This window comes from Apium graveolens, chromosome 1, assembly GCF_009905375.1.
Source record: "Apium graveolens cultivar Ventura chromosome 1, ASM990537v1, whole genome shotgun sequence".
Taxonomy (NCBI): Eukaryota; Viridiplantae; Streptophyta; class Magnoliopsida; order Apiales; family Apiaceae; genus Apium; species Apium graveolens.
This window is the reverse complement of record NC_133647.1, coordinates 152,877,863-152,892,042: the sequence shown is the minus strand read 5'-3', so window position 1 is coordinate 152,892,042 and position 14,180 is coordinate 152,877,863. Positions and strand designations below refer to the sequence as shown.

The 14,180-nt window shown below is 31.9% G+C and overlaps 2 protein-coding genes across 2 annotated transcripts; one reads left to right on the top strand and one right to left on the bottom strand.

Annotated features, from left to right (window-relative positions):
- Nucleotides 1–1,604: 1,604 nt before the first annotated feature.
- On the bottom strand, nucleotides 1,605–8,958 carry LOC141668336 (reticulon-like protein B23). The gene is made up of 5 exons (XM_074475183.1): nucleotides 8,832–8,958; nucleotides 8,298–8,610; nucleotides 7,972–8,113; nucleotides 6,570–6,639; nucleotides 1,605–2,042 (listed from the first exon to the last, which is right to left on the bottom strand). Exons 2-5 carry the CDS (start codon nucleotides 8,564–8,566, stop codon nucleotides 1,951–1,953), a joined length of 573 nt encoding a protein of 190 aa, XP_074331284.1. The 5' UTR covers nucleotides 8,567–8,610; nucleotides 8,832–8,958; the 3' UTR covers nucleotides 1,605–1,950.
- A 3,146-nt stretch (nucleotides 8,959–12,104) lies between these two features.
- Nucleotides 12,105–13,971, top strand: LOC141721225 (serine/threonine protein phosphatase 2A 57 kDa regulatory subunit B' alpha isoform-like). Its single transcript, XM_074524051.1, has 2 exons — nucleotides 12,105–13,439; nucleotides 13,618–13,971. The coding sequence occupies exons 1-2, from the start codon at nucleotides 12,378–12,380 to the stop codon at nucleotides 13,948–13,950; spliced, it is 1,395 nt and encodes a 464-aa protein (XP_074380152.1). The 5' UTR covers nucleotides 12,105–12,377; the 3' UTR covers nucleotides 13,951–13,971.
- The last annotated feature ends 209 nt before the right edge of the window (nucleotides 13,972–14,180 follow it).

Genomic DNA, 14,180 nt, shown 5'->3' with positions numbered 1-14,180 from the left:
TAAGTGTTAATTAAATATATTTAATCAGAGTCTCTATGGGAACGAACTAGAAATTATTCTATATTACTTGTAAATGCGTATACTTGCTTGATTTAAATAGCGCATGCTTTGTGCCTAACAATCAGCACATCTCAAATCCTGATTTACAGACACATCTGATGGCCATTACTATCTTTCTTAGAGGTGTACATTTTTCTATGCAAGCTGCACAGAAATCAAATGAGACCATTAAGGCCTTTGTTGATACGTTCAATGTCAATGCTCCACTAAAGCTCCAAATGACTGGTATGAACAAAATCACTGAGATTGAGAAAAATCAACAATCTATGGACACCATGATGGAATCTCTTGAAATAAACGTGGATGGTCTAGACTCCAAAATTATTGTTATATGATACGTACATATATGTTGGACTAGTTGTGTTATTGTACATATGATCGGGGGGGAAGTTGGGTATCCTTTGCGATCGCTTGTGATGTAATTCACCTTGTTGCTCGGTTATGGACTTATGGTTGAACTCGTAAATGGGAGGTGATCTGCATGGGTTATATACACATATAAAGTTGTATATATAATTTTGTGGGATGTCCATGTCAGCAAATATAATATTTATTATTACAATCAAGAAAGTCAACTATGACATGTTCATGCAATTACTCTTTACAATAATGGTGTATTATAGATAAACCTGGCCACCTGTGCGGTCCGTGCGTGCCGGGCCGGGCCGCACACAGGTTGGGCACTTGAAATGATAACACTGAACCGGCATGTTAATTAACGAACCGGGCTCGGGTCGGACTTGAATCGAGAAAACCGAAGTCGTAACTGCACAAGAGAATAACCGCATACGAGTTGTGCGGTTAACCCGGGCCGTGCCTGCTTTGCAAAGCACCGCCAACCTTCTCCCTTCTTTCTGCCAATTACTTGATATAATATATTATAAGTATTATTACATTTTTAGTGCAGGAGGCAGGAGGAAAGAGCAATGCAGTGTAGGTTGTATGCACATAATCACATGTAGTAGACACTAGACAGTAGTACATAAAAGATAATTAATGTCTTATGCTCGACTAGTGCGGGTTAGTGCAGGCCAGGCTCGGTCCCGGTTTTCCAATATAATATTCGTAACCGGCTCGACTAATTTAACGAATTGTGCGGGTTTGAACCTGCCCGATTCGGGCCGAATAATTACGGGTTTCTGTACGAACCGGTCCCGAATGTGCGGTTCAAATCCGCACATTTGGCCAGCTCTAATTATAGACCCCGATAATTATAATCAATGAACTAATTAATATATAACCCCCTAATTAATATATGAACCCCTCAGGTGATCACTTTAATATTTAACCCAATATATTTGTTCTATATAAAAATTTAGCAGAACAACAAAGATTTATTAACAATAGAAATCAATAAAGTATATTAGTTTCCTCTTTTCATTTGAAAGAAATAGCATCCCATTAAAGCCAAGAACGCAATGTTTAAAAATACATAAAATTCGCAAATTCCGTTGAAGATATTTTAATTCCGTTACCACAGGTAAAAGTTCGAAGTAGCACAATTTCCTGCAGACTTGATTTTACAGTACAACTCAAACAGGGGGTGAGGCATAAAATGATACTCTGTAATCTACTTTAACAGATTACTAGTGTCTGCCTATGTCACAATGGAATGCCTGAAACACAACTGCAAATTCTAAACCACAAAAATAAGATATGTAATCCTGTAACGATTATAGAAGCAACCCTTATGTCTTCAAAGCACCCTTCGATGTGGTTGGCAATACAGATGCTCATTTACATAATAATTACACAACATCGAGAACATGGAATATATATATTTGCATAACTAAAGAAAAGGGAAAAAGCTTCGCCAAGTAATCAGTAATAGAGGAAAGAAAATGGTAAATTTCTTGAGCCTGCTATGCATCATGTAGCAGTTTGCCAGTTTCAACCATCTCCTCTCCCAGAAACACGTGACACGTATGTTGTGATCAATAACGAATTCTCAGCAAGCAAGTAGACACTGAACAAACATAGTCCTGTTGTGGCATAATTAGTTGAGATAAGCACATAAATGTAGAACTAACAAAGAGAAACTCTAAAAGAGAGGAGTAAAATACATATTTAGACTAGAGCCGGCAATTTCATACACGACACGATAACACGACACGAAAACGACACGCAAATAACGGGTTTGGTTTGACATTTTTGGTACACGAACACGAAAGTACACGGATGAATTTAGTGTCGGTTTTGGGTTTACACTTAGGTACACGACACGAAACGAAAGTACACGACATAAATAAATATATAAATAAATTTATCAAAATTATATGAATACATATATCTTACAATAATATTTTACATATAATATGTACATAAAATAGATTCAAATTTAAATTTCATAATAATTGAATACACTTCAATCTTTATGACTTATTAACTTAAGACTCGACTAATAAAAACTTAATATTTAAATATATATTTTATTTATCTTTATTTTTATTATTATTTTTAAATTACACGGAACACGACACGAAACGTACACGAAATGAAGGTACATGAACACGAAACGAAACGAATCCTTAAAGGTTCGGGTTTGGGTTGGGCATTCATGACACGAAAGTACACGAAACGAACGAATTGCCAGCTCTAATTTAGATTACTCAAAAAGAAGATAATTTTTCTCATGGAGGAATTTGAGAAGTAAAACAAAATCTGCATTCTCAGCTTTAATAGGCTGGCAAAATCTCATGACTTATTTTATCAGGCCGCATGTATGTTACAGGCACACCAGAATTACACGGGATGTGATGAAGAATTGTAAGTGGATCCAAATGTAGTAAACTTGTGATTAAACGAAATTATAGATTATATGTTTAGTCGACATGCATGATATATATAGTTTTTAAAGAATTTATCTCATATGTATGATATTTCCTCCATATTTATATATTATTAATTATAGTTTAATATTTTATGACAGAAAATAAAAAAATTCCAAAATTGGAAGGAATTACGCTAATTTGTGCTTAAATGATAAGGAAGTTCGGATTACCAAAATTGAACCATTTACAACCCATGTGAATATAACAAAACTATCTACAATTCAGAAGTGGTCCAACAACAAGATTCCAACTAGAATTGCCCAGAATCAACCTAGAAAACATACTACGAATTTTAAATTCAGAATTCAATTATTTGTTTCGGGAAATTTCTTATATTTTTTTAAAAAGCATTATAACATAATTGTTTATTATATTAGGTTTTTACACATTGTACAAAACACCACCATTTCATACTATTGAGTAGAACTAGAGATGGCCATACTTCAGAGAGAAGGAAGCGAAACACTTTGGAGCGAAATTGGAAAAAGGAGTAAAGAAACTTTTCGAGCTGTATCTTTGTACTTAAATTCTTCAACTCATGATAGCGTTATTAATGCATGATTATTTTATCTTATCATGAATAGCTAATCCCTTTATCCAAGAATAGAGCCGTATTCATTGGCTTATTATGTTTATTTTATTATAATGTAATTTTCTTGTTACTGTTAATTTGTCATTGAGTGCTTAATACAATTTAGAGAATCGCGAACTTTTAACTGAATCTCAAAGACTAATAACAAATCAGAGAGGACTTATAATTCTTATACATGATTTAATAGATATAATATTAAGTTAATAGATTAGGATATTGATATCCAAATTGTGAAATTGATATTTTTTGGTTATTAATAGACTATAGTTATACTTTGATCGACCATGGGAGTGGTGTTTAAGGAAGCTTGTAGGCACTATGATCTCCTGCATTTTATAAACATTAGAAAAATTGTATTCAGCAAAATAGGAGACACAAATTAGATTGAAAACCTCTAATTTTTGGATTATAATTCTTGTATTGTTTTCTCTCGCACTTGTTAAATAATTTTATTTGTTTATTAGGTTAAATTAATAGATAATAGAAACACAACACCAAATTTCTACATACTTCTAAATTGTAAGGAATAACAGATTTTATGAAACTGTAAAAATTAACTTCAACAATGCATCATATCATAGAATTAGCTTGAGAATGACAATAGCATTGGCCATATATGCGGCAGGTGGTCGGAGACAGTATTGTCGAATTTTGTATTATAGGAGTAATTTTTCTTAATATAAAATGTAATAGATAGAGTCTGCATTAAACTGTAGTTATATTTGTCTAGTTAATACATCACACTTATGTTCTATTGCAATAAATATTGGGTTCTGTTGAGCAACAAAACATTTTTTTCATATTTAAAATATATGACCAATTAATAGGTTTAGATGCCCCTCGAAACCAACTTGCAGATATGTCATTAAACTTAAAAAACTTGCTTAAAGATCAATAAACTTACTCAAGGATCACTACCACCGCCATAATTTACACTTATTTCAAATAATCCTTATTACAATTTTAAACACCCACCGCAATATGTGTAGGATTCTTCACAATGGGTGTAGGATTCTCTACAAAATTGTAGAAAGGTGTATATATATATATATATATATACATTTGCTCAAATAAAAATAACTCTTAAAATTAAACTAGAAATTAATCTAAGTCTTTAGATCAATCCAAACTACTGCCCTATAGCCTATATATATGTATATGTGTATATAGGCTTTTACTCAAATGAGAATTTCTTTAAATGAGAACGGTGAGAACCGGTGATTTTCATAGTTAAACTTGGTGATTTTCCAAATTTTAATATTTTTGTTTTACACAAATCACCAATTTTCTGAATTCGAAATTTTCAGATTTTTCGAAAAATCACCAATTTCAACTACAATAATCGCCAGTTCTCACAGTTCTCGTTTTAAGAAGTTCTCATGGGAGCCCGACCCTGTGTATATATATGTATTTGTATATATACACACAACATAAACCTTAAACAAAACTTACGCAAAGAAGGTGTCAGATGAAAAACCAAATTATAACTATAATAAGTTGAACGAAACCAAATCTTCACTAGAATTTCCACAATTACGGTGGTCGAATTCGATATCAAAAGCTACATATATTTATATAGGCTAGCTTCAAATTCAAAATTTACCCATCATCAAGTATAGAAAATGAAAAATAGAGGAGACGCGGTTTGTGAAGTGTGAACATAAACTAGTCGTCCAAATCTAGCGCACCAATCGAATCAATTAATCGGCTAATTAATGGAAATAGTGTCTTTATCTTAATTTCTTCTTAATCATCATCTTCAATAGATTATGCATGTATATATCCAAATCTACATATTATACAACGAGAACAAGGTAGATGTCAATTACTTATATACATACACATAACTTAGTTTACATTAATTTTTTATTTGGTTGAACTTAAAAGCTGAGATATGGAATAGATATGATATGTGATATTAACTCGTTGACTCGATTTATACAGAAATCGGGTTGAAAATTACATTTTTTATAAAATTTAATTAAACACTAAAAAATCGAATACAAATCGGTGTTTGGTACTTTGAATATTGAATTAGACATGCTACTAATAATATTTATAAATTAGTTAGACATAAATATATATATCTAATAGAGGCATAATTTAGATAATTATATTTTAAATATAATATTATAAAAACACGAACATAAAAAATTACTCTGTTTTTATAATTTAACTCCTTCAGCAAAAATTAAAGTGAGAACTCGTCCAGAAACATTTAATTGTCATCCAGAGATATTCATGCGCCGTCCAGATTCTATAAAAAAAATAACCAAACAATCTGAACATGTGTATATAAATCATGAACATGTGTTATAAGAATCGTCTACTTAATATCCTTTCGTTAAGCTGTAACAAATAATCCCCAAGTCTCAATAGCAATTGGGATTATTATAAATATCCTTTCGTTAAGCTGTAACAAATAATCCCCAAGTCTCAATAGCAATTGGGATTATTATATAACCTATTAAATAATAAACTACTAGGCCCACATAAAAGTATATGTAAATACAATAATTTCTCAACTAAATATGTAAATAAACTATTTACTAACGAAAATAAAAACTCCTATTATTTTCATTCCCGTTCCTCATCATCCTGTATAAGCGCATCTACCATATTGGATATCAACTTTGAAAGCTATGCATGTCCTGGGATGTTTGGAAGATTACCCTTTAGATAAGACAAGAACTAGATACTATTCCTCCACTTCAATTTAAAAATAAATAAAAAAACTCAACTTCAGTCAATCTAATATTCAGAATTATTGTAATTTGTTAATATAAAATTTTGCATTCAACAATAAATTATAAATACTCCGATGATAACCATAACTTGCTTTAACCGCATAAATGACACTACACTAATTCTGAAACGAAAAATAAACTGAAAGTTAGATCGGGTCGTTTATGTTGGATTAGTTTGAGAATATCTATTAAGAACGAAAATAACTTGATGGTGGATTTGTACCACTCAAGCAGCAGTATATAAGAAAATAAATTTAAATGATTTTCAATACCAAAGACATCTGCACAAACCGTAAATGAAAATAGAAATTAAAAAAAAAAGAGTATGTTGCCGCTTACCAGCATATGCAATCGTAACACCTGAGACCACTCTTCCCAAAGCTGAGAGCAGATAGAGACTTGCAACCACCTGTGGAGTACCAAAAATGCAGATCAATATATTTTATTCAACTGGTAACTAATTTTCCTAAACATGCTGAATCTTTCTTGTGCAGATAACCGCCATGGGTAAATACAATTATGTGATATTACTTTTTCAAAACAGCTTCAAGATGGACTTGGATTACAAAAGTAGCAAACGTTTATAATAAATAGGAACTCTGGAGTGTTATTAAATTAGAGCTTTCATATTTGTGATTATTTCATTTATTAGTGGTTTATGTTGCAAGAGAATTCCCCCAAATCTTATCTTAGCCTCAACCACCAATCAAGTGCTCCCGTGAGAACATCACATCTATTATTTTGTGTGTTTTTTGAAAAAAAATCTTTCAATAGTAGTATTTTATTTCATATTACGCTTAAGAAGATAAAATGTAGATGTGTGCGGAGAAGGGAGAAGCGTTTGTTTGCTTTCTTTCCTTTCAAAAACTTTGTACAAATCCAGGTAAAAAAGTAATTCAGATTACAATCCATCTTCTCTTTAAGTTGTAAGGATATAACTATATGAGAGTCCAGTTCATAATAATATATAAAACAGATAGGTAAATATATTTTAAAAAATGTAAAAAACCATCGAACATTGCACATTACTCGGGAAATAAGTGGAAGAAATTGAACTAGCACATGAAATAAAAAGGTTATATAGTACAAGTTCATATTCCATAGAAGAATTACTTCTTACAGGTGCTTTGCGATTTTCGAATTTCTTATTATGATATAAACTATTTATATACCACCCCTATATATTTAAACAAATTAATTTGATAAATCAAATTGCACGTTTTATTTTATACTATAAAAAATAATTTGTGACTACATTAAAAAAAGTTGCTCAATGTTTATTTTTAATTCTTAAAGTTTAATGTAAGTATAAATTTTATTTCATGGAGAGACGAAAAGAAAAAAAAAATAAAGGAATAACGGCAATAATTGTTAAATGAATATACTGTTTTTCTATTTTAAATTTATTGTAGAAATTATGTGGTATCCGATATATATAAAAAAATTATAAAAATTAAACTTTACATGATTAAGGTGGAAATAGAATTTGAAACGTGAATTAAGAAGTGACCAATAGGAAAGCATGGTTGTCACGTTGATAAGTTGAGTCGACTCCGTCCACCTTGTCGACTAGATTAGTCATAGACCGCATAACCCTGCTTCGACGGGGTATCAATAAAATCATGATCCTTCAAGTATGTGGCATAAAGTGACCTTTTTCAATTTGATACACACCATAGAGCAACAAACTATTTGTATAAATTAGTGGAAACTAATTATGTATTAATCTTAAAGAAAAGACCTTGAAGAATAGCCTTTTGTCCTGGCCTGTAGCTGCAATACGTAGAACAGACTCAGCAGCGCCTATAGTATTAGCAAGGCATGCAAAGATGCAGTTAGCAGTATCCTGTGATATTTGCCATTCCAGGGGATCCACCGGCACCCTTGATGAGGGGGATACAAATAACAAATATACGAAAATGAGAGATCAAAATGTTGTCATTTTTAAAAATACAAGCTCAATTCCCAACAAATTCCAAGCAACAAGAATTTTCTTTGTGTGTGTGTGTGTTTATACTAGAGTATCGGTAGTAATTATAATAAAATATGGGGAACTGGAAGAGTTACGAAATGTTGATTTGGCGGAAGAGGAGACCCAGAATAGCAAGGGAGCAGAGGAGGACAATAAACACATCCGATAAAAGAGAGAGAAAGGTGGAATTCCGATAAGCACAGTGATAGTAAACCAGAGTTCCGCAAATCATTCCTATTATCGTCTTCCCTACCATTTCTCCCCTTAATCGTACTTTCCTGTCACCATCAGTCTTATTTTTACCGCTACCGCCACCACCTCCGGCATTACTAACATTATTTCCTACATTGCTACTGCTCTCCATCTAATTCAGCACTACTTTTTTACTATTTCCACGAAAACTCGCATCTGTTTACGAAACAAAAAATGACATAAAACAAATAAATGAATTCAATATCAAAGCAGCAAAGTTGAAACATAACACAAACTAATTGAATCATAATTTAAGCTTAGTTGTAAATTCTAAAGCTAACAACTGTTATTACTTAAATGCAAAAAATATAATTCATAATTGACTCGAAGCATATAATCAATTTCAATTACCAATTTTATTCATCGAAGAATCGTACCTGTTGAATCGAAACCGGAGTAAAACGCCGCCGGTGATTTGGACGTACCCGGGTTTCGGTTTGATCCAATTCAATCGGATACTTTATATTTTATTTTTGGGGTTTTTTAATGAATATGTCCCATTTTACAAACCCATTAATAAATATATCATATTTATAATATAATTAATAAATATGTTTCATTTTCAATTTTTTGAGTTAATTATAGTTAATTTTATTATTTCACATTTTTAAGTGATATATTTAACCTTTACTTAAATATCATATTTAATATATTACTATTTTACTATCTTAAATAATTAGTTACTTGAATATCAATATTTTTATATTAGTTTTTTTTTGTTAAGCAATAGTAAGACTAATAAGAAGGTCATGGCATCATTACATCTCTGGTTTCAAATCAACAAAAACTAACGGCCTGGCCTTGCTAAGCCCTAATAAAAATCTTACAGTCTGCTGAATTTTTTGATCAAGAATTGAATAGATTGAGATAAAGAATTTTAAGGCCCAAATATCACATTCGAACTCTCACAAAAAAATTAATTCAAAAGTATGGATCGACTGTGATAATTGAATTTTTTTTGACATGTATAAAAAATAATACTACTTACATGTATATGAGTTATATAAGAGTTAACCCTGGGACATTTTTATATTTGTTAAATAAGATGTGATATATTTATAAAGTAACTATTAATGTGAGACATATTATACAAATTCCCTTATTTTTATTATCAGGCGCACATTAAAGTAGTTTAATCATATTTAAAAAATAAGAATCCTAAAACTTTTTTTTCGAATAAAAAAATATAACTATTATACTAACTTATAGAATTTAAAAAAATAATAACCTTATATATGCGGTAAATTCATTTTAAAATGTGTGAAAAAAATTAAGTGACATTTGATTTTGGTCACGATTATAAAACTCAATTGATTGATCAAATATTAAAAAAAAAAATTATCTAATCAAATTTAACGTCGAATGTTTGAAAATTGTTGCTCAAAATTTGGACAATCACTTGTACTTTAAGAACGGAAACAAGTACAATTGATTTTCAACTTTTATGATCTTGATTTTGACACATATTTGGGAGCTACTCCGTATTATATTTAAAATTTTATACCAAAATAAAATTTACAACCAAAATTTTGCAATAAAAACTTAATAATATCCCAAAAATGAAGGAAGTATTTGTATCTAGAGGAGATCACGATATGGAGCAGAACAAATTAAAATTGAATTCCATTCTCGAAAATGTTTGTTCTACAATGTGATTGATACACAAATTGTAGAGTTAAATTTTCGATTATGTACAGAGTTACTTTTGTGTATGTCTTGTCTCGGTCCATTAGATTATTTTTCTGCCTTTGATAAGAACAAACTCATTCGATTTGTTGAGTTCTATCGTGCTGATTTTTTCCACCTAATCTCATAATACTAGAAAATCAACTTCTCAATTATATTTTTGATGTAAAAAGTCATACAGATTATATTGAGGTGAATGGTATTAATGTACTTGCTCACAAAATGGTTGAAACCAAAACAAATTTAGTATATCTGTTTGTACTTAATCTTTTAAAGTTGACTTTAACTTTGTCGGTTGCTACCGTTGAGAGAATCTTTTCAGCAATGAAGACGAAACCGAATGGGAGATCGTTGGCTGAATGATTGTTTATTTACTTAGGGGTCATTTGTTAAATCTGAACGATATTTTCTGAATGAATATGAATCTGAACGAATGAGTAATCTGAATTATGAACGAGAAATGTTGTTTGACAAAAAAAGTATATAAATTTTTGAATGAATATTTTTTTAATTTAATTTAATTTCTTTAAAGTTTTTATAGCATGTAATGTTATAATAGTTTGAACATTAGACCATTTGTTTTGCTAAATAAAACATTACACATATTTAGTTGTTTAGATATTTAAATTTATTATATTTTAATTAAATTAGTGTCATATTATTATGACAACTAAAAAATAAATCATCAAAAATTCAATACTTCAACTACATAAATTATAGTATTGATGGCATAGATACGAGTAATGATTAATTTATTAAATCAAAAATAATTTTTTTTAATTTTTTTTGAATTAAAAAAATTTAGATATTGTGTACCTTTATAGGATAATTAATTTTAATTGATATCAAACAAATATTTATTACCTTCTATTTGTTTAGCTTTTCAAAAAATGAAAATGAATAATATTACTACTTTTTATCAATTATTTGAGTAACAGCTAATTTTTGAAGTAAAAAAAGAGTGAGTATTGGCCAGAGATTAGGAGATGCACTGAGTGATTTGAATGGTTCAGCTGGATTTCAAAGGAGGATTCGTCCAGAAAAAATCAGGTGTCGTCCAGATTAAAAATTCATTCACAAACGGTCTGAATGATTATTTCATGGATAGTTCAGTTCATTCTCTTCCATTCATCTATTAACAAATGGCCCCTTACATTAAGAAGGAAATATTTGAAGAGATCTCGACAAAAGAAATTATCATAACAATTTCAAGAAATAAAGATTAAAAGAGTCGCGTTGTCATTATTGTATGTATAAGACATAAATCATATTTTTCTTACTGAATAAGTACATTTGATTTTATATCTTGGTGTTAATATATTTGTTCAAATTTTTTGTGCCCCTAATATGAAACTTTCTAGATCCGCCACCGTTTGGTGGCACATTGAAACCAGTGCGAATAGCTCTCGTCTACTTGGAAAACTAGTGCCCACCGGAGTAGAACAAATAAGGGAAATGTTTAATAGAGATTACTCCCTATGTACTCAAGGATGATTAATCTTCCTTTTAATGCATTAGTTTGAGGTCTTAAAAAAAACGGTTACTTTAGAAGCCAAGTATATGCATTTACTTCGTGAACTTTTGGCCCCTATCTGTAATGTAAACGTACTATTGTGGATACCGTTGATACGGGGATCTGGCATAGACATGGGAGTGATAATTCATGCATTAGTTGAGGCTTGATCGAACTTCTCCAAACACTCTCTTCCAAATTTCTGCTATTATATTATAAAAATGAACATTGTTTAATCCAGATTGATGGTTGGTGAAGGCCAGCAGTTGTAGTCCACCTAATGCTGTGTGCAACAAAGTTTCCATATCGCAAATCTACAAGAATTGTCCTGATGCAGATAACTGTGGATTATTAGCAAAGGACAACTCTGATCATCTCTCGTCGCAGCAAGAGACATCCACGTGGCCCTCGCAAAACAAGAGATGATCAATCACACGGAGGGTTCATATATTCAGCAGAGAATATAGCAGACTTGTCCATGTCATGACATATGGTACAAAGTCATTGTTTCTTCGCCTGATATTACAATACTTGTTGCCTAGAAGATATCAAATTCTTATGGCCTTTTCTGCATGACAATCCAAGAAAAAACAGATGAAAGAAAATGTCCAAACATTTCCTTTCTCTTTCCTGACTTTGGGAAGAGTGTATCTAAACTGGCTGGCATAAAAGTTTGTATGAGATAAAAAAGAAACAGAATATCACCAAGACGAGCAAGAAAGAAATGGGAGCTCAAAGGAAGAGCCCCAGTGTCTCTCGGACGAAGAATTCCATCACTCTTCAATACCTTTTTGATCTTGATTCAAGAAGCAATGTTGGAAGTAAGCTTTTGGCTAATGACAACAGCGCAAGCAGATCGTCTACTGACTCTGAAGATGAAGAAATCATGTCTGTAATCTCCTACTGCACTATTACTTATTCGTTCGATGATCCTTCTGAAGTAGCTTCTCATTTTGATCTCAAGCGCCTCAAACTCATCCAGCTCCTCTCAATCATAAAAACCTTGAAGAAACCACTAGAAGATCAAATCCTGCAACCTCTATTTCAAATGCTGTCTTCCAACCTTTTCCGGCCACTCCCTCCGCCCTGTAACACCTCCATAACCTCCATATTACCTGATGACGATGATCTTGTTGCTACTTCTACAGCCGCATGGCCACATCTGCAACTCATTTACGATATCCTTCTCCGCTTAATTATAAGCATGGAGGCAAAGGACCTTCAAGATTTTATTGACCAGTCCTTTATTACAAATCTGCTTTACCTCTTCCAATCAGAAGACCCAAGAGAACGGGAGAGCTTAAAGAATGTGTACCATAGAATTTATTCCAAGTTCACTTTTTACAGAGCTCTCATGAGGAAGGGTATGAATGACGTATTCTTGTACTATGTTTTTGAGACAGATGACCGGTGCCATTGGGGTATCGGAGATCTTCTTGAGATATGGGGAAGCATCATAAATGGTTTTACTGTTCCATTGAAGGAAGAACATAAGCTTTTTTTAAAGAGGGTTCTTATTCCTCTTCACAAGCCAACAAGTATGCAGGCATATCATCGGCAATTATCTTATTGTGTATCACAGTTTGTGCAGAAGGAGCCTGTTCTTGGTGGAATTGCTATTCGAGGAATTTTGAAATTTTGGCCAGTCACTAATTGCCAGAAGGAAGTTCTGCTTATCGGTGAACTGGAAGAACTCGTAGAATATATTGATCCTGGTCAGTACCGTAAATTTGCCTTACCTATCTGTAGCAAGATAACCAAGTGCTCCAACAGCCGTAACTCACAGGTGAAACATTAAAACTCCATTTGCTTCAATATTTGTCATGTTCACCGGAGCCTCTGAATATGTTCATCATGTGTATTATATATCATGAATATTTCTTTGTCAGAACTTGATTATTTACCCATCAGCTAGCTAAAATTAATGAGAACAGGTCCTAAGTAAGATGCTTCCACTTACACAGGTTGCAGAGCGAGCACTTTACGTGTGGAATAATGAGGAAATGCTGAAGATGGCATCACAAGCAATGGATGATGTTTTCCCTGTGTTGGTTCAAGGGATAGAAAACAACCTAAAGACTCACTGGAGCAAGGGTGTGCACCAACTTACTGAAAATGTAAAGGTAATGCTGGAAGAAATCGAACCTAGTCTATACAAAAAATGCCTCCAAAAACTCAAACTTCAGAATACAGCTGCTCAACTTGAAGAAAAGAGAAGGAAAAAGGAGTGGGATAGAATAGAATCTGCAGCATCCAGAAATGAGGTCTTGCAGCAGCAACTTCATACCTCTGATTGAAGCCCAAATACATAATACCGAATAGGGTGCTGATTCTTGTCAAAATAATTATAATTATTGGTTAAAATATTCGAATCAATTTGAATTTTTTTGTTCAGTCTCTACTCTACTGTTTGTTCAATTATACATCTAACATTTCCAGTTTGGATCGTGAGATTCCAATCAGGTGAATTGAATGGAAATGAGATTACGATACAAAATTGTATCAGAAGCTCGTTCACATTCCCCTT